Source organism: Nylanderia fulva, unplaced genomic scaffold (genome assembly GCF_048542155.1).
Source record: "Nylanderia fulva isolate GAGA-0341 unplaced genomic scaffold, ASM4854215v1 Scaffold12, whole genome shotgun sequence".
NCBI classification, from domain to species: domain Eukaryota; kingdom Metazoa; phylum Arthropoda; class Insecta; order Hymenoptera; family Formicidae; genus Nylanderia; species Nylanderia fulva.
In genome coordinates this window covers 2291125-2312104 of record NW_028189409.1, presented here as the reverse complement: position 1 = coordinate 2312104, position 20980 = coordinate 2291125, and the positions used below count along the sequence as shown (strand labels likewise).

Below are 20980 nucleotides of genomic sequence, written 5' to 3'. Positions count from 1 at the left end.
CCCCGGAATTTCTGACACTTCGCTCATTTCATTCGAAAAATATGCATATTTATTTAATATATATTTAATTATTATATATTTATTATATTTTTAAAAAATGCACTCGAAAAAAAAATAAAACTTGTTGAATTAATATTACTCATAAAGAAGTGAATAAATCAAAATTCATCTTTTAATTTTTAATTATTATTATATTTAAAAAATGCACTCAAAAATAAAATAACTTAAATTATTAATTATAAAGGCATGAATAAATCAAATTTCAGCTTTAAATTTTTGGTTATTATATTTTAAAAAAATGTACTCAAAAAATAAAAAAAAACTCGTTGAATTATTACTTATAAAGGGATGAATAAAAATCAAATTTCATTCATCTTTTAATTTTTTTATTCAATAAATGATATAATAGGAAAAACAAATGTAGGAAAACTGATCCTCTATTTATAATGCATATATAAATGTTACGTGAACGATATTTACACAAACATTAATCATTCTTTTTCAAAATATGTGTCAAGAAATATAATAAAATAAATGTACACAACTACTAGCTAATTAGGATTATTATTGTAAGAGACTGTGTAGAGACTATATATGCATTGTTTTTCTTTTCTTTTTTAAATAATGAAGATGACAGGAAAAGATAATGAAAGAAATATAGAATCGATAATAGAAATGCGAGGAGCAAACGCAAAACGCAATACAATTGTTGTATAGCCTCTGGTGCAAAATCGACAGCAAATACTTTAAATAGATTATTATTTCGAAAAGGCGGAGTAGATGCTATATTAATCTGCTTGTTAATCGTTTCTTTTTATTTTATACAAACTATAGCTTATTTATTCTATGCATTCTAATATACTAATATATATATAGTGCCTAAAAAATTCCGGACATTTTTTAATAGCAAATTCGTCGGAAACATTTTGCAACTGAATTTTTTCTTAGAAAATGTCAATAACTTTGTTATTATTTCAATAATATAATATCTTCATGTAACTAACAATAAGCCTGAAATTAAATTCAATCTGAATGTTTTTCTAATAAATAAAAACATTTTTCTTATAATTTTAATCTTTTTAACCCTAAGAAGTACAATTTAAACATTTTCATCAAGGAAAAATTGTTTTCACAAAATGAAAAAAAATTGCTATTAAATCTATCCGATTTTTTGAGCATCATATATAGGTATACATAATTATAATACACATATCTCTTATTTAATTTTCTGTACATAATAACGTACTCGGCGCAAAGAAAATTCTCGCTTTGTGCGCTCAAGAAACGCTTGAGAAAGTCGATACAAAAGACCGACAGAATTCCTTTCCATCAATAACGCGACACAGTTTTCCACATAGGATTGCGATTTTAAGTATTCATCAATATATAATATAATGATAATACGTTTTCGCGACGATCTCACTCATCATCCGGATCACTTCAACTCGCGATATAATATATATATTCCCATTTCAGGAGTTATGTTCATTCCCCAAATGTCAATAGATAAGGTAAGGTAATACACACTTAGATAGATCGTGCTGTTATAGCATCTATAAATTATCCGTGATTGCGGATATTTCATGGAAACTGTTTTGTTCGATCATATTCACAGTGCGATGCGACATATGTGTAAATTATAAGTAAATAAGTAAAAATATTTTTTCTTTTTTACCTAAACAAATTAATATAAAATTATGAAGAAGGCGTATATCAACGGTTCATCCGTGATTCGTCCGCGCAAAACTGGTAATTTTTAATTAAAAAAAAGTAGAGAAAGAAATTCAATGAAACATACATATAGACGAATAATACTCTTACAGTCGTGAAGATGACGTAAAACGGGCGCTTTTATCTTTGTATAATCGAATTTTTGTATAATCGAAAAAAAAAAATTGATATTGTACAATATTATTTCTACTATATCTTCGTGTGAATGAAGATTTAATCATATATCGGTATAAATGCAAAAAGAATGATTGTGATTAACCTATAATCGCAATATAGAGCTACTGTTAACAAGAAAAACGTTTATTATAATAATGTGTATTGTAAACTCGACTATGCTATATGATACTTTACTTCTCTTTAAGTATTCGTCTGTTTCGTAAAATAGCAGTAATTCAAATAAACAAACATACAACCTCGAATAATGTCGCTTAGTTTCTTAGATAACGGTAAGAAACAATCGTAAACATGTTTTAATTTCATATCGCGAGAGAGAGAAAGAGAGAGAGTTCTTAGATCGAGAGTCACAATTATCGCAAACACCCCGGAATTTCGGTGCAGACACTAACAGACGACATGAAGTGGGCTAGTGAAGCTGTCCTAGGAGACGAGGAGGATATCGCTTTTCTAGACGCCCGCTTCAGTGTCGGTGGTGCTGCCTTGGTATCCCTGGGGCTAAGAAAGGGAAAGAAGTGCATCCAGACCTAATGATCGAGTCGAATCTAGCGCAGATCTCGACTACTATGCTAAAAAAGAAAGAAAAAGAAGATCCTCGCTCTAAAATTATACAAACAAGAGCGTATAATCGAGAAAATAATGTAAAGAAGAATATAACGTAGAAGAATAATGTAACGTAAAAGTAACAATCTGGAACATTTAGGTGTATCTAGAGAGTCCCATATCAATCAATTGACATAAATATCTCAAAAACAAAACATTGTAGAAAAGTGTGTATGTGTGTGTTAAATATAATCTATAAAATAAAATATAAAAGTAGGATAAGAGATATGTGATAATAATATTTATACTGCGATAATTTACACAAGCTAACAAAAAAAATAGAGCGGGATACATTTTATGTTTTATCCAACGTTTTTTCTCTTACCGATGCATTTTGATCGATTTCTTTACAGTTGCTACAAATATAATCATCTTCCTCGGCGATTTCTGTGCGATCCAAACCGACGCAATGCATATGGAACCAACCTTCGCAGCCACCGTCGCATTGAACCCAATCAACTTCTTTACCTAAATAACAAATAAAATAATAAATTTTGAAATATTGGAAGAAAAACGTATAATTTTTAAAGCATATACTTATATATAGATAATTAAGTCTACATAATCGTATAATTATTTGACACCTGATTTGAAAAAAAATTAATTTACAAGAATAATCTTAGAAAGATACTAATTAAATAACTTATCCATGTTTTTTGTATAAATGCAGACATGCTATAGCAGAAATAATATAGATACAAAAATTGCAAATATATAAACTGGAAGCCATCTGAGACTGCAAGGCATGAATTAAGAAATAAATATATCATTATTAATAATATAATTATATTTGGAGCATATTATAACGCTTAAAAATTTCAAACCACGTTTTGTAAATATATTAAATTCATCCTTACCACTAGGCCGCAAGCAGTTTACTGCTGCACAATCATCCTCTTCATCTGAGCTTTCTTGTTTGGTTTTTTTCGTGCGATTACCACCTCGCTTCCTTGGACTTTCTTCGCCCTCACTCTTACGCTTAATCTGTAATATATGTCATATGTGATTAAAATTGAACTGATATTTTAAAAATCGTAAATTGCATTAATTTTGTCATAAAACTCGGAAATTAAAAATATTTATATGATTATAAATAAATATGCATATATATAATTCTTTTATCACTGTAAAAGCATATTTAAAATTATGATGTTTTTTAAATATCAAATTTTATACATATATAGGGTGTCTCAAAGTTCGAGGATAAGCTTGCAATATTAAAATTCATGAAAAATTAAGTAATAAAAGTGTATATTACTTTTTATTCCAAGACATTATTTAAAAAATATAAAGATATGAAGAAGATGGCTGATTAGTGTTTAACCCTAAGTGTTAATCGATCTGAATATTTTTTGTCATGAATTTCCTAACATGTATGTTTGATTAAAATAATAAGAAATTAGAAATACCTTGCGAGGCCCACGTTTCATAGGAACGGGCGAACTGCTCTGTCTCTTCTCCTTAACGATAGGAATGTTTTTGTTTCGTTTAACTGTATTTTTCTCTTCGATTTTCTGTCGGCCAATTTTTTTCAACAACTCGAATTCTTCCTTTCGCTTCCTCCCACGCTTCTTTATGTCCTTGCTCTCTTGATTAGCATTCACTTGAACTTCCTCGAATGATTTATACTTTCGCATAGTGTTGTGATTATTCATATGACTCAAGATACGCCAAATATGTTGCGTCTCGTCCAAGGCAACTTCCAACAAATCGCCTTCCATCATCAGTTCCTCCAAACGTAATCTCGCGTTTGACGATAATAGGCCAAACGATTCGCTACCGCTGTCGTCCGATTGAGGTCCTTTTCGCCGAACTTTTGAGACTGAAATAATAACATAAAATGTGTTATTACTATTTGATCGAATAATATTTTAAATATATCGTATATTTTTATCATAACTGGAAACGTACTGTATGAATATGCATGTTCATTACTGTTAAAAGTACTACACGTTGGTTCGTCATCCATAGCAATGACATCATCATCGTCATCCTGTAATATTAGAAATATTATTAATTATATATTTATATATATTTTTTATATAATTTATATATATTTTTATATTAATATATATCTTGTATATTTTATAAATTTTTAAATTTTATTTTTCTTTATATGAATCATAATAATTGTTCATAATATGAAAAGTATGAAGATATAGATTTACAAATTGGCACTCACAGCAGTACTAAGAGCGCTATCGTCTGAATGCACTCCGCTAAGAGGCGCAATGGCTTGCACCCTTTGATGCAGTTCAGGATTATTTGCTGCTTTCTTCAATTCGCTGCTAATTATCTTTTCCGTCTTTTCTCTCGCTGCTGCTTCAACTAATTTTTGCGACATCACAGAAAGTTTTGCCAATATGGACGAGATCTCTTCAGTGGCTAATGCCTGTCTCGCTCGATCCTGCAATATATAATTAAAATACGCTTATTAAATGTGTCAAGACGTCATTTAGTTGAACAATTATCAAGAACGTATTTGATAAATACACACGTACCTGCCAATTCATCGCACGTTCAGTCAAACATTGCAACGCTTCTCCCTCTGGCAATCGAATTGAAATTTTTTGGAGGCTCACTAAGAGAGCTTGTATCGTTTCCAGACGAGGTCGTCGAGAACGTAGACAACATGGACACAAGAACTTTATGTCCTTCGGACCTGGTGGCTTACCCTTGTACGGTGTCTTAGGCAAAGGCACGCAATTTGCTGCAAAAATAAAAATTGATAATAATAGTAATAATTTTTTTTTCTTATAATTTACAATATATACCACCATACTTACTGTGAAACCAATCTTTGCAAAGCTCGCACTGGAACATAACGCCGAATCTTGGTCGCCGACAGACGCAATATTTGGAATCTTCGACGTCGTCTTTGATTTTCAACAAATTTCTCTCCCTTAAGCTCCTCATTGCCTCCATCTCGCGCTGCTCCGCAAGCTTAAAGGCGGCAACGACATTCGCCGAGTTGCTGGAGTCATCCAATTTCGTATCACAGACATAAACAGCTCCTACAGATTCATCACCCTTATGCTTCTTGGTCTTCATCGCTTGAACGCCAACGCCAATTCGCGGGGACAGAGCTTCCATCAACGTATAATGAGAGTTCTTCCTCAAAAATGTCCTCGCGGTTCTCTCCTTCCATGTCTTCGCCTGCGAGAGCGTAGATTCCAGCATCGGAAGGGCGTCCAGGTGCAACGGAATATTTCTACCCTTCCTTACCAGGTCGTCCAAAGTGTCGTAATACGGAAAGTTCTCTTTCCCTTGTATCTCATCGACGAGCTTCGTCCAATTCTTCGCCTTGTTCAGCATGTCCTGAAGATTATCCAGACTCGGAAGATACGCTTCGACGTCATCCGCCTCGCGAATAAACTTTTCCACATCGGCGATGGTTCGTCTATTTTTCGTGTTAAGAAATACCTTGGCCTTCTCCTCCCACGTATCAATTGCTTGCGTTAACGCGTGCAATTCCGCCAGTGTAGCTTCTATACTGAAATGAGGCGGTATCGTCATACCTTTCTCGATTAACTTTGTCACCTCTTCGCGACTGGCAGTTTTCGGGTTGTCCTGGAGGGCTTTTACTTCCTCTAACCACTGTATCTGCGCTAATCTCTGTGAAATTAAAAAAAATGTAATTCGTATCAAATTATATACTTCTATGTTACCAGAATGCCTATTCAAATTTTGTAAAAAAATTCACTGAGAATTCTCTAATAAGAATAAAAATATAAAACAAAAAATAATTTATTATAAATGTCTTCAAGAAATACTAATTTATTTAAATTAATTATTTATTAAGTTATTATTTGTTGAATTATTTATAAGGAGTACTAATTTATTTAATAAATATTATCTATTAAAAAATTTAACAATTTTCTATAAAATTTAATTATTGCTAAAATATGTTAGACATATATTTCTTAAATACTAAATAAGCATAAAATTAACAAAAGGATAATTTTTTTAATTCCCTGACTCCCGATCAAATTCTATGAGAATTTCATGATTTTTCAAAGTCGAAGTATACACCCTAATTACATACTTGTTTCAATAGTACAAGTTGAGGCAGATCAATGCAGATAGAGTCCCCGAAGTCGATGCATTTCTTCAATTTCTCAACATCACAATCTTCTTCGTTGGCCTCCAATTCTTCCGCATCCTTTTGAAACTGCAACACTTGGTCGAGTATAAACTTCACCCCATCTGATTCTTTGAGTTCACAGTACAAGTTGGATATCTCTTTGTAGAAAAGTGTTAATTCTTCTATAGTGAGTTTATACTTGGTCTCAACTGATTGCCTAGTCCTATACAAAAATCACACAAAAGTAAATAAAACATGTACAAATCATGGTGCAAAGTGTTACGATAAATGTTGTATTTTACCTTGTGCGCTGTTTATTGTTCAACAGCTGTTGCGCAACACTCGCACACTTCTCAGCATCTTGTACAGCGGTGGTTAAAGCCGTGAGCAATTCGCTCTCGGGAAACTTTTTATTCTCAGCTTCATTAAGAAGCTCCCTCAATTCGGTCAGTTCAATCTTGTCATTCTTGGGATCCATCGCTTCCTTCACTTTAGTCGCCCACGAGTCAAATGACTCGGCCTTCAGTTTTAATTTCTGCAGCATGATCGGTAATTCATCCAATGTATACCGATAACGCAACGTATGCTTCTCTGGTGGACAGGTACACAATTCAGCAAAATGTCTCAAGCAAACCAATTGTGACTTGTGGCACGAACATGTAACTGCACTCAAGAAGCAAGTGGTTTTGCATGCTTCGCACTGTCTCTCGTCGTCCGGTAGAAGCTCGAATGCTTCACGTTCTGCTTCCGTCACACCCTAGGCAGAAACAAGTTATTCACATTTAAAAATAAATAAGATGAACTAATATGAACGTAAATATTACGAAAAACTTTTATCGCACTATTCCCTAATTTTGTCATACAAAACATAAATGGAACAACCCAGATAGCAAGTGTATGTCATTTTGATGTCGAATGATATCATCAAAATGACATCATTTTGACATTTAATGACATCAGTTTGCTAATTGCAAAGTTACAAATTCAGAAATTAAGTAGTTTTCTTTATATTTATCTTCATTTATTTTCTCAATCTTCACATTTTCTACCTTCATTTTATTTATTTTATATATTTTATATTTTACATTATTTATGAAATTTGTTATTTAATACATATATTTTTATTAATTACATTATTTATATTATTTATATATTTATTTTTTAAATAAATATTTAAAAAATAAATATATAAATATAAATATTTATTTAAAAAATAAATATATAAATAATATAAACAATTTAATTAATAAAAATATATGTATTAATAATAAATAATATATTTTAAATAACAAATTTAATAAATAATGTAAAATATGAAACATATAAAATAAATAAAATAAAGATAGAAAATATGAAGATTGAGAAAATAAATGAAGATAAATATGAAGAAAATTACTGGTAGAATAAATATGCAGAAAAATATGAAAATGCTGAGAGATCCTTGTTCTCGCCACTCTAGAACTTCACGTCGAAGAACTATTCCCTTCACACACACGCGTCCAAAATGTATCCCTTCGTTGTCGCGAGCAACCTAAGACGGACCGGCGCGAGTTTCGGTCGCGCAAAACGTCCTCGAAGATCCAACTGGCGAAGCAAGCTGCGTGTTTAGCAACATGGCACACAAAGCTTTCGAAAACATAACCTCGTCTACTCACCTACATGTACGCAAGTTACATAATCCGAGGATCGCGGAGGTGCCTTGGAGCAGGCATCGGTCGGCCGAAAACTAAAATACGCGTACTACTCGTATTATTTCGTATTATCGAGACATAACAGATTCGACGAGAGCCGAGAACGTCGAAAATATACGTGGCGGCATTAATTAGCTTTATATATAAAAACGTGGACGTCGGTCAGTTTTACGCCAACTCCAACACGTCTATAAATCGACAATATCGCATACGCCGATTTTATCCGCACGCGTCCGTATGTACACGCACACATACGAGCGGTACGAGTGTTTGTGCGTGAGAGCGCGCGCTTTGTGTCACGCGTGTACTGCTTAGCCTGAATATGTTGACTCTCTCTTCGCGGCAAATATATTACCAGCTTCCGTATGTAGAATTCAGCCTCCGTGTGTGTTCGAAAGATTTACATGTTAGCGCGATAGCGTATTTAGGTTTGTTCGTTTTTCTTCCTATACCTTTTATGGAGAGAAATGAAATTCTGCTGTGAGAACGTATTGATTTTTACATGCAAAAAATCAAATTACATGCAGATTTACACTATAGAAATTACATGCAGAAATTACAATACAGATTATATTATTGTAAAGCAAATTACAGAAATATTAAAAATATAATTAAAAAAATAATTTTAAAAATTTAAATAAATTAAAAGTAAATAATAATTTAAAAAAATTTTTTTTTAATTAATAAAAAATAAAATCAGCTATATTTAGCATTGAATGTAAAGTATGTATAATAATGGAATATAGATTATTTCAATAAATTTTCTTTTACAAAGGTCATTGCATGTGAAAAAGTTTTAATCGTAAATTGTAAGCTAATTGATCAGTCGCAATCAAACATTCTTATAATATTCTTCTTATAATATAATAAGAATATTGGACTATGATTAGTCAATTTGCATATAGAGAGGATTTTCATTACGATTGAAACTTTTTCATGTACAATGATTTTAAATATTGAGAAATTATATATCAAATATACTCTATATATTTCATATATTAATACTTATAACATAAATAAATAATACAATAATGTTAGTAATATAAAGTTACTAATTATAAATATATACATAAGTCAATTATATATAATTATATATAAATTATATAAATTAATTCAATGTATATATAATTGATATATAATTTTATGTGCATATAATTATATATAAATAATATATAAAAAATAAATTATATTTGTTTTATATTAGAAATTAAAGAATAAAAAATCAAAATTAATTGTGATGGTCAATATAAAAAAAACAAAATACTTAGAAACAGTTTTAGAAAAACTTTAGAAAAATCCTATTAAATTGTCATATTTTTTAAATGTAATATGTCATAAATTTTTCACTTATAAACTTAAGAGAATAATTATTTATAAATGCTTTAAATGTTACTTAGCAGAAAGTATTGATAATATAAATATAAACTTACCCATTCCAGCAAGTTTTTTCGTAATTTTTTCTCAGCCTCCACCATTTGTAGCATATCGTAATATGTAGCGGTTGCGACACCGATGTCTAACGAATCTGGATCCAATGACATTTTGCAAACTAACTCATCGTGAGAAAATACACAAAATCTTCTCAAATTCGAATAATGCGTGATACAATCTCGTCCAATCTTCAGCTGGGGTGAGAAAAAGATATAGTTTAGTATAATTTGTATAGTTTATAAATGTACAAATTTAATCAACATTTTTATTATAATATATTATTTATATTTAAATAATTAATTTGAATTCTTGAATATGTTATAACATCACCAACTGTGTTTCTCATTCAATAAAGCTTAGAAAGACGAAATCGCAATGATTTACTTACCCAATCTGCAGGTGCAAAATTGACAGCTTCAGCAAAATTGTAACCCTGATTAAATCCTGCATGATACGCTCTCGGAAATGTTACAACAAATTCACCCGCGTGCTGGTCTGTTCTAAATACCGGCACTCCTGTTAAATAATTAGAAAATTATTTTGATATATATAAAAATTAAAAAAAAAATTAATTAAAAAAAAATATCTTTTTCTCATTAAAAAGGAAAAATCTAGCAAATTGTATATAAATTTTCTTGTTTAGTTTTCAGTTTAGTGAACAACGACGTACCTTCGTGCGTCAAGATATTAGGATTCATGATAGTGACAAGTTGATGCAACAGATCAGGTTGACTGTGAAACAATTCTGGTGCAGCGGACTTCATGGAGTGTTCGAAGCGCTCTGCTTGAGAGCCAGGCACACCGTACCAAGTCTTTGGTTCGCCCCAATGTAGATAATTGATGGAATAGCTCCAGTGGTCTTCGTTGTGCCAGCAAAATGTGGCGAAGCACATGCCGACGTACATCCAAGGAACTTTCATGCCACTGATATCAGCGTTAATGTGGCCCAAGATGCTGCCGCGAAGGACCGGCAAGTTATTTAGATTCCACGAGGATTCGGCGTACTCCTGATCGCAGGTAAACAAATTGACGCTAGTCTTGGTCGGAAATCCAGATCCGTGATCCATCGTATGCAAATCAGCGCCGTACTCTACAGTCACGTCCTCGTCGATAGACGAGACTATTCTCCAAAACTCCTTCTCCACCAGTGATGTTGGAACCATCTGCAAATAACAATTTATTATTAAATTATTATTATTATTTGTTATTATTATTATTAAATATAAAATAAAGGTAAATATAAATATGTATAATATACATAATATTTCATTTTAATTAATATAGTCTATGATTGTATAACGCGAGAAAATACTTTTAAATCCTTTTTCTTAAAAACAAACATGTATTTTCTTTATAAAAGTTGATTCCCGTCATTATTTTTAATTAAAATTCGAGATTATCAACTTTTTCCCTCTGTGAAACCATAACTTTTAAGTATTTCTTATGCAGACATACATACACGTACATATGTGTGTTAATTTGTTCAATATATAGTTTTAAAAATATTTTGTAATGAGAAGACTTACATGAACAGGCATATTAAAGTAGTCGCTTTTGAATTGATCGGCCATTTCGCCAAACTGTTGCAACGTATATTCCCTTTGCGCTTGTTCAAAGCCGAACGCCTCCATAGGCTTGGACACTTCTTCGGCGACACATTTGGGACATCGCCAATCACCCTTTGGTATTTCCGTTAATGGCGGCATAAGGCAAAAAGTGTGATAGCTGTCGTCGCAACCGTCGCACAGCAGCATATTCTCTTCATTATCGCCTCTTCCGCAATTGTGACAAATGTATTTTGCCAACTAAATGAAAAATAAAGACAATTAATACTTAGTTAATAAAAGTTACCTGATAAATAATTAAATATACACAGGCTTTTAATTAGAAATTGTAATAATAAATAAATAGATAGAAGATAGAATAAATATAAAAGCATAATATTAAATAGAATACTAGAATCATACTTACAGGATCGAAATCGTATACGAGTTTCAAGCCGCGTGTCTTATTAGATTTCTTTCCCTCTTTGGTATTAAAGCCGGCCATTTTCGGGCCTGGTCCGTAAAATTGTAACTTTTTAAGTTCCTTGCTTTTGTCCTCAAAATTGAAATACCTGCTTTTAACTTTTTCCTTGCACTCGTTATCTGAATCGCATTCTTCCTTACAGTCCTCCTGTTTAATACATACATCTTGCTTTTCTTCTTGGCCGGAATATCGTTTGGACCGTCGCGAGAATTTCTCGTTCGGTGGTTTAATTTGCTGTCGAGATATTATACCATGTGGCTTGTAATCTCGATCCCTTTTCTCGTTAACGTCCGAGTCTGGTTCGATTTTCTATATAGAACAAAATTATATTAAAATAAAATTATTTACAAATAATTCTAAATATAATAATAAACTAAACATAATTGATTTTATGCTTTCTTGTAAGATTTTTCTGCAAATCAAACTTGAACTTACAATATCTGACAATATTTTTCCTTGTTTGAAGACATCAAATGGATATAAAATTCTCTCATAGTGATTCTTCAATATGCTGCCGACGCTTCGTCCAGATGGATATCCCAATTTGTTGGCAATTTTTGCCCATCTTCTTTCTTTTGTTACAGTTTCTATGCCTCCTGCATATGACGATTAGAATTATAAATAAGAATTATAAACGTATGAAACATAATAAATAAAATATATAAGTAAAACTGACCTTCATCTGTGACTATCTTATGCAAGGAATACAAGTCCAGTGCCTTTCGTTCTACAAGCGGGATTTTCAAGGATGAACCTTGGAGCTCCCAAAATTTTGCGATTTGATCTAAGAAATTAAGCTTTATCCTGGTTTTAGCTTCTAATTCATTTAATCTTTGTATTCTCGGAACAAATTTGAATTTGTCCACGTCCACGGCAAATGGTGGCTGCCAATTCTGCAACAAATCATAGAATCTTATAAATATTTATATATATATATATATATATTACTTATTTTACAATTAATTATTTAGATATTTTACAAAAAGTTTGATTTATCAGGAAAATAATTTGACTTGAGAAAAATTATTTTTATTTCTTGAAGGATAAAATTTTAAAAACATTGATTGATTTCAAAATTAATAAATATAATTCATGCATATATATAATAAATAACATTCATTTAAAAAAAATTTATCTTGTTCTAAAAAATACAGATTTATGTAATTTCAAAAATCGTGTAACTCGATAATAATCTATAAAAAAAATATTATGTTTCATGGAAAATTCTATGAGACACGATATACGATTATCATCTTATTGTTTCATTGTTAAAAAAAATGGCAATTAAATTATTTTAATGCGCAGTAGATATTTTCTTTATGACTCTCAGTCCTTTCTATGATTTTAGTGCAGTAAAATTATAATTATATATCTCGTCGAATATTAATCAATAATGCATAATTTATGCTCGAGTAATAATGCACAATCAAATCATGTTTCTAAATATATATTCCATAAAACAATATGTGTACATCATATATAAACCATCCGGAATTATTTGTTAAAACGATGAAATGAGGTAATCGATAAACGCTCTGATTGTGAAAGCTTCCTTATATCATAACGTAGTTGTAGCTTAAAAGTATAAAGTATGTATATGTGATCTTATCTGGCAATATCGAGTTAATTATTAATCTTGAGTCATAAGATTTGGATTTAATTTTCAAACTAAATTGCACTTTTTTCTGTATAAAGAAATTATATATTAAATTCAGTTTCTAAATCAATATTATTTAATTAATTAAATTAATAAATTTATAATTCTGATGACAAAAGATATAAGAATTGTGAGTAATGTCAAATCATATTTTTTAATGCACCCATGTATGTACATACTTTTCAATTTATAGTGTTTTCATTTAAATTACTCCGAAAAATAAAATTTCTAAAAAATTTAAGTGAAAAAGAAGGTTTTATGATAACAGATATAACCGTTTTCGAAATTATTAAAAATAGTGAAGTTTGTGATTATTGCATTATCTAAACATTATAAATATTTGAATATTTTTTGCAAAAAAAATTGACTTTTAAATTCACGAATAGAAAAAATCTGGCGTTAATACATCAAGATTTGTTGAAGCTCGAATTAATTCGGGCAGTGCTTTATTTTATTTTATTAGTTTATCATAAAAAAATCATTTTTTCTGCCATTTTGTTGCAAAAAAGTAATCATATTCTTCCATTATACATATATCTAAAATATTAATATACGCATCAGTTAATAAATTTACAGCAGCTGAACATAAAAGAAAAAAAAACATAAACTTCAAAAAATTCCACCCACAAGATTTATCTCATATAATTTTTTCTTATATTAATCTAACAATAAATCCAACAGTGATAAATGAACACAAATTATACTCTAAAAAGAAAAAAATTAAGATAAATTGTACACATACAAATATTTAAAAGAGTAAAAATATTTAATAAAATTTCGAAGTCTATCATATTTTATTTTATTGAGATAACTCTATATGTCAAAACAAGAAAAATATAATATATATGCAATAAGTAAAAATAAATAATAAATAATCAAATATATTTCGCAGTTTTTTTTACTGCTTCCCCAGATAAATTTCATTCTCATGAAATATTGCATATTTTATGTTTTATACATGCACCATTTTTTTGTACTTTCTCGTGTATAATAAAAGAGAAATTTTATCAGAACTGTATTAAAGTTTTATTAAAAGTTGAAAAAATTATTCAAAAATCTCGAGAAACTATATTTTACAAAATAAAAAATTAATTGAATTTTAAATTTATTTAGTTTCTGTATTAATTGTTTAATACTAAAAATGACTCAAAGAATAAATAACACTACGAATTAATCGCATCAGAATAAAAAACTACGTCTTCAATGAAATTCACACATTACGTTACACTTATTGATGAGATAAACAAAACAATTTTAAATCTTTCTTCAATATCATGCAATAATGATTAGATAAAAACGATACAAATTCGTAATTAAATTATATAGCATTACTCACATAAATTTGATTGTTAATTAATAAGAGAGCAAAAAAATGCATATATCATGAAGCAAATTTCTAAAATTTTTCTGTACAAGGATTAACGATTTGTAGTGAAATAGTTAATTATCAACTATTGATTTTAGCCACGTAAATAAAAATCAATAATCACTCGAGTTTGTGGCGCTTTAACGTTGTTTTTGGCACTGAGAGAAAATGACAAGGATATACTTAATCGCGTGTATTTATTCGCATTTATGTATGACTATTTTTCTCAAGAAATATGTAAATACGTGATTTCGATTATTAAAAATTGCTATTACTTCGCTCATTTTTAACAATTACACTCTTAATTCTCGCAATCTGCATCTTGCAAAACAAGTCAAAATAATGCGAATTTTATGAACAGACAAAAATGTAGCATAGTCAAAAAAGTGAGAAAAATCTATTTAGAACACAAATATTAAAAAAAATTAAATACATATATAAAAAATAAAAAAAAATAAAAATAAAATAAAAAATATATATATTTTAGATATATATATGTCAAAGTGACAAATACGTTCATTAATTAAGGCTGGCACAATGCAAAACACTCATTGTCAAATATAATAATGTCACGACGACTTTTCGAGATAGTCGGATTATATTTTATTAGCGGCGTTATGAAATTACGATGAAAGCATTTTTACATTAAATATATATATATATATATATATATACATATCGGTATCTCGTATCGATTACGCGAGCCTATACCTATAATTCGCGGATTCGTCCAAATCTGTATATTCGTGTCGCGAATACACGCCTGTTCCGTAATAAAGAGAGAAAAGGTTCGATTTCCGGCCCGAATTGTTCTTCTTTGCTCGCGGAAACAAGATGGTGGTCGCAAATCGTTTCTAATGGTGGCGTAAATCAATGACGTGGGAGTGAAAAATCGTAGGACATTTCTGTTAAAAAGGACACCGCTTTCGCCTAGGTAGAGAAAAGTCTCGCGCAAAGAATTTTCCTTTCTTCAGATCCGAAACATCAGGCCTCCTCAGAGTTACTCGGCAACTTTGCGGAGTGAAAGATGACAAGCGTGGGGAAAAAATTATGCAACGCGTGGAGAGATTCTGATCCCATCAGGAATATATAATCGAGATTTTAAAAGAATTGTTTCAAATTTATAATTATGCGAAATAGTTGAAAAAATATACATGACATTTGTCGAAACCAAACTTTTGACGTTTAAAAATTCTCGAAAAAGCACAACGTTTCCCAATTTCCCTTTTTTTCCACATTTATTGAGCACTTCCTGTAACATTTCCTCAACGTGACATTTATTCTCCTATTATCACGGCCATTTTATACGGCGTTGTTGTCTCGTTTCGGTCGTTAGTATCGTTAATAAACGTTGTTATAATTTGCCAGACCTTATTTAATTTAAAACGTATTTATATTGACATATTTATTTTTCTTCATATATTGCCACTGTTTCGGTCGTCGTCATCGAAGTCACGATACACCCATTAAACATTATCTGATAAAACATTAGAACGGAAAAGAGAAGGAAGAATTAATAGCGAAACTCCTCCTTTCTATCTGTGTTTCATATCTAGCGTCTTCTCGACAATTGCAAGAACCTTTTTTCCTCATTTTTTCGGCCCGTTGATGCAACGACGCAACATGCTTAATTATTTCACATGCGAGGTAAATATGGAATACATGTATGAAATGGCGTGCGTCGTTGAACGCCTCGAGTCCTTGTTTCCTTCTCCTGCCTTCGTTCTTTTTCTATTATCATTGACAGTTCTAGTTATCCCAAGAATGTAGAACAAAAACTACCAGAAATACAAGTACGAGGAAAAAAGGTTCGCATGCATAATATTGCTAAAGAGAAGTGTCGTTTCCCTCTCTTTCTCGAGGAAAATAAAATAATTCTAGACATCCTTCGTTCTCCTCGATGACGATGACCCTCTACAGTGGCATCATTCCTACAAGGTCCCATTATCATCATCGAAATGACGAAAGAGGACGAGGACAGGCTCTAGCGATTCCGCTAAATTCTCGGCTACTCACAGGCGGAGGTTTGATCTTGCAGATGCCGGACATCTCGGCGATCGGCCTAATCTTGGCGATGTAGGCGAGAGGGTCATGGAACTCCTCGTTCGTGGGTTCGAACACCGGTGCTTCGGGCGGTACCAGGAACTCAAAGTCGTTCTCTGCGCGTTCGCAGGCCATGTCTTGGGCGCAACGTTGCTGCTGAGGTTGATGATGATGATGATGTTGCTGTTGATGATGATGATGATTCGTCCCGGAGTTACGACTCTCGTTGCTCCGCGAGCCCATGATTCCACGGGGGAAGACCTCGGCTACCTCTGCTGACGACGCTCCGGTTGGCTGATTGGCTGCTAGCTGGCACGTACGTACGCATGCACGCGCTCGGGAGAGTCTCTCTCTCGCGGATAAGGATTACCTTTTCGCCTGGACGCGTTCAGTTTCGACTACCCGCTGTTGGCGAGTGCGTCACCGCGTAGCCTTCTGGACCGACCATGTTCCGCTACCCCGGTGTATCTTCGCGAAGGCGTTCACCTGGAACGGGCTGCTTGACAATCAACGACGCGCGACGAGGGCGAGAGATCACGCGGACGTAACATTGACGGGTACGCCGTACACCTACCCACACGAGCCACCGTAACTGCACGTAACTCTCCGTTCCGAACTCCTCCGTGTGTTCGCTTGCTTCCCCTACTTCTTCACTTGCTGGAGGATGTGTGATGTAGATCCGCGAAGTAAAAGTTAGGACCTCCAGCGGAGGCTTCTGATTGGATTCTTCGGTAAAGGCTTCTTCGCATGATTGACGTTTGAGCGATGGACTGTCTGTGGATCCACTAATCAGAGCGCAGCTACCGATCAGCTGATTGGTCGAGTCGGAGCTGTCAAGTGGGTAACTGTTGTGGATTGAGTCTGAAGTTTCTTTACATATTTTGACATTTCGATCAGACAAGTTGCAAGCATACGGCATTTTTAAGAAAATTTGACAAGTAGCGAGGATATGTCGTTTTGACAGCTAGTGACGTCATTAAATGTCAAAATTATCATTTTTAAGAAAATTATATAATTAGCAAACATATATGTCGTTTTGACAGCTAATGACGTTATTAAATGTCGAAATTGTTATTTTTAAGAAAATTAGACGAGTATCCAGATAGACATATGTATGCTGAACATATAGTATGCAAACATTTTATGTATATACTTTGTAATGCAATTAGAAACAGCATAAAATTACGAATCATTTTAATAAATTTTAATTGCGCATTATGTATATAATGTCATATTGTTAACATATATTTTATATATTTTATAAAATAGCAATATGTTTTACTTTACTATAAACGCACAACTACAATTATTATATTTCTGACGAAATAAGCAGCATATTTTCGTAATTTTCACAGGATTAGAATATAAGATCATGATAATACTCATGTCATGAAGATATGCATCTGTTAATGTTTATGCAAACATTTTCAATTTTAAAATATTATGCAAGTAATCTGTTAATATCCCAGCACCATGTCCAAAATGCATCCCTAAGACATTTTTAAGATGTTTTCAAGATGTCTTTGGGATATCATATAAGATTTCTTAAAGATGTCTTAAAAATTTCTTAATGATGACTTATGCGTGCATTTTAGACATGGTGCTATCTGGGATATATGTCTATCTGGGTAGCAAGCTAATGTCATTTTGACATATATAATATCAAAATTATGTTATCTTTAAGAAAATTAGACAAGTAGCAAACATATATGTCATTTTGATGTCTAGAGACGTTATTAGTTGTCAAAATTGTCATTTTTTTTAAATTATCAAAAATAAGCAAATTTATTAATTTTAGACTATAATAAAATTATAAAATTTTCAGTATTAGGAAAGAGAGTTCAGTCATAATAAAGAACAAACCTTAAATACATCGGATAGTCACCAGATGGCGCTTTTGGAGAAAAATCGATATGGAAGAGAATTGACTGCAAATTCTTCTTGTATGTTGTGGGTTGAGTAAGTGTACGGAGGAAGGTTATATATAATTATATAATATTATCATATATTTTATTTAGTGTCCAAACATGATTTAATTTCAGGATATTGAATTTAAACGAAACGTTTTAAAAACCATTTACATTATTATGACTGTTCGAGAATTATGTTTTATCAATTAGATGTGTGTAATCAAAAATTTTTCATTTTTAGATTTTTGCCAACATGGGGAAACAATTTGGAAATCTTGCCAAAATCAATGGCATTGTCTATTTTCGGCTTAGTCCATATGAACAAAAAGCCTTCAAAGGGCTAATCTCTGAAGGCGTACCAAACTTGGCAAGGCGATTCTACGATCGTGTATTCCGTGTTGCACCTTGTAAGCATATTTGATAATTACAAGATTATTCATGTTAAATGTCATGGGAGCCACCAGTGACCAGTAATTAACTCTTCTATGGTGATTACTTGCGAGTAACAATATTTAAATCAATTAAAACATTTGCATATAAGTCATATTACTTTTAAACTTCTAAATAATAATATAGAGTTATATACATTAATGTAAAAAATTTCAACAGTTTGTTTAGGAGATCATTTTAATTAAAAAATGAATTATACGAACAAATTCTATTTCAATTAGTATAGTTATATAAGAGATAAAAATTGTATTAATATAATAATAATAGATATTATTTTAATTACATAATTCAAAAGACAAAACATTCTACTTGTAAATTAATTATTGGAAAATAATCTGACATGTGAATTATAACAAATGTTTAAAATGTGTTCTTTAAGCTCGAATATAAACTTGAAATGTAATTGAAATAAGATTTATGTATATTCATATAATTATATTTGATTTAAAATGATCTCTTGAACAAGTAGTCAAAGTTTTTACATTTACAGATCATCAAGTATATGAATGTGACATAAGAGTAACTAGAAAGAGTAAGATAAATGCATTATGTATCATAATATTGGCAACAATTCAATTATATATTGTATATTTTAAAATTATACGCTTTTAATAGTGAAAATTTCTGACATAGGTGGCAAAACATGCAAAATTTACTTCGCAATATGTTAATAATCACATTTTCTAATTGGACAATGCATTTTAATGTTCTAATGAAGAATTATTTATTTTTTACAGTTTTCATGTTTTCCTACTTGCTTGTAAATTGGGCAAAGGAGAAGAATAATATTCTTTCTCGCAAAAATCCCAAAGATTATGAAAATGATACGTAAAATACAAGTGAGTAGATTTTTGTAATATAAATAATACGTACATCCAAGTAGTACATTGTAAAATACTGATGAAACGTCAATGCTGAAATAAAAATTTATGTGAACTAATGTATATATTAAAAAAAAACTTGGATTTTCTTTATGCAAATCCATTGCTCCTTTTTTTATGCAGAATATTTAGGCAAAATGTAAAACATATTTAAATTGTACAAAAGAATCTAATTAATTATTAATTATTAAAGAATATTTTATTTTTTGTTTATATCGAACTTCGTACATCTTACAATTAGAAAAACTGTTATTTTATTTTAATTATATGTATATATTTAATTATATATATATTTTTTTAGTTTATGTTAATCTTACAAGTTTTTTTTAAAGTTAATATTGATTAAAGATGAATACTGATTTCTCTTGCACGAAATACAAACAAGGCATAGCACATAAATTTCGTAAATGTAATGTTTCTCGAACTGATTAATTCCACTTAAATATTTCATATCAATTAAATAAATTATAGTAACACATTCGCGCGCAATATTTTAAATCGGTTCGCCATTCCGCGCTCAACAGGTGCTTTCCACCTTTTCCTCTCTAGAATCACATTCTTCACAATCTTCCTTTATAACAGGTAGTTTTATTGGTTCGAGATACCAGTCCTCGGATAAACGTTCTTTCCCAGAGTAACGTAACGTCATCGCGGCGCCTCGCGCCAAATATTTTCCCTCAAAAAAAAAAAAAAAACCTTATAATTTCCATATATTTATCCTTCAGCTTCTTCAGTATCGTGTCAGTTCTATTCTTAAAATAGTAAACCTAAAAAGCGAAAAAAAAGAAGACATTTTCGTCGACGACGAAGCGAAAATATCCTCTGGAACGTCGTCGGCGCGCACGATCCTGATGACGTAGATCGGCGCAGATTCCAACGCGATCCGTCCGCCATCTTGGTCTCGGCTCGGCGTCCAGCCAATGGCGCGCCG

At 31.3% G+C, this 20980-nt stretch overlaps 2 protein-coding genes across 4 annotated transcripts; one reads left to right on the top strand and one right to left on the bottom strand.

Annotated features, from left to right (window-relative positions):
• Positions 1–788: 788 nt before the first annotated feature.
• Kdm5 (Lysine demethylase 5) lies at positions 789–17480 on the bottom strand. Of its 2 annotated transcripts, XM_085490287.1 has the most exons (19): positions 17383–17480; positions 16782–17304; positions 12419–12635; positions 12178–12338; positions 11686–12051; positions 11241–11519; positions 10385–10877; positions 10103–10230; positions 9714–9908; positions 6895–7349; positions 6554–6815; positions 5295–6123; positions 5010–5218; positions 4691–4915; positions 4420–4501; positions 3918–4330; positions 3366–3492; positions 2834–2976; positions 789–2403 (listed from the first exon to the last, which is right to left on the bottom strand). In XM_085490287.1, the coding sequence occupies exons 2-19, from the start codon at positions 17049–17051 to the stop codon at positions 2356–2358; spliced, it is 4902 nt and encodes a 1633-aa protein (XP_085346413.1). In that variant the 5' UTR covers positions 17052–17304; positions 17383–17480; the 3' UTR covers positions 789–2355. The 2 variants fall into 2 exon arrangements, with proteins under 2 accessions (XP_085346413.1, XP_085346414.1); XM_085490288.1 differs by having other exon boundaries at positions 789–2474; positions 16782–17480.
• Positions 17481–18687: 1207 nt separating this feature from the next.
• Positions 18688–20112, top strand: UQCR-Q (Ubiquinol-cytochrome c reductase ubiquinone-binding protein). Of its 2 annotated transcripts, none has more exons than XM_029309895.2 (3): positions 18688–18767; positions 18960–19125; positions 19906–20112. In XM_029309895.2, the coding sequence occupies exons 2-3, from the start codon at positions 18972–18974 to the stop codon at positions 19998–20000; spliced, it is 249 nt and encodes an 82-aa protein (XP_029165728.1). In that variant the 5' UTR covers positions 18688–18767; positions 18960–18971; the 3' UTR covers positions 20001–20112. The 2 variants fall into 2 exon arrangements, with proteins under 2 accessions (XP_029165728.1, XP_029165727.1); XM_029309894.2 differs by having other exon boundaries at positions 18710–18785.
• Positions 20113–20980: the final 868 nt, after the last annotated feature.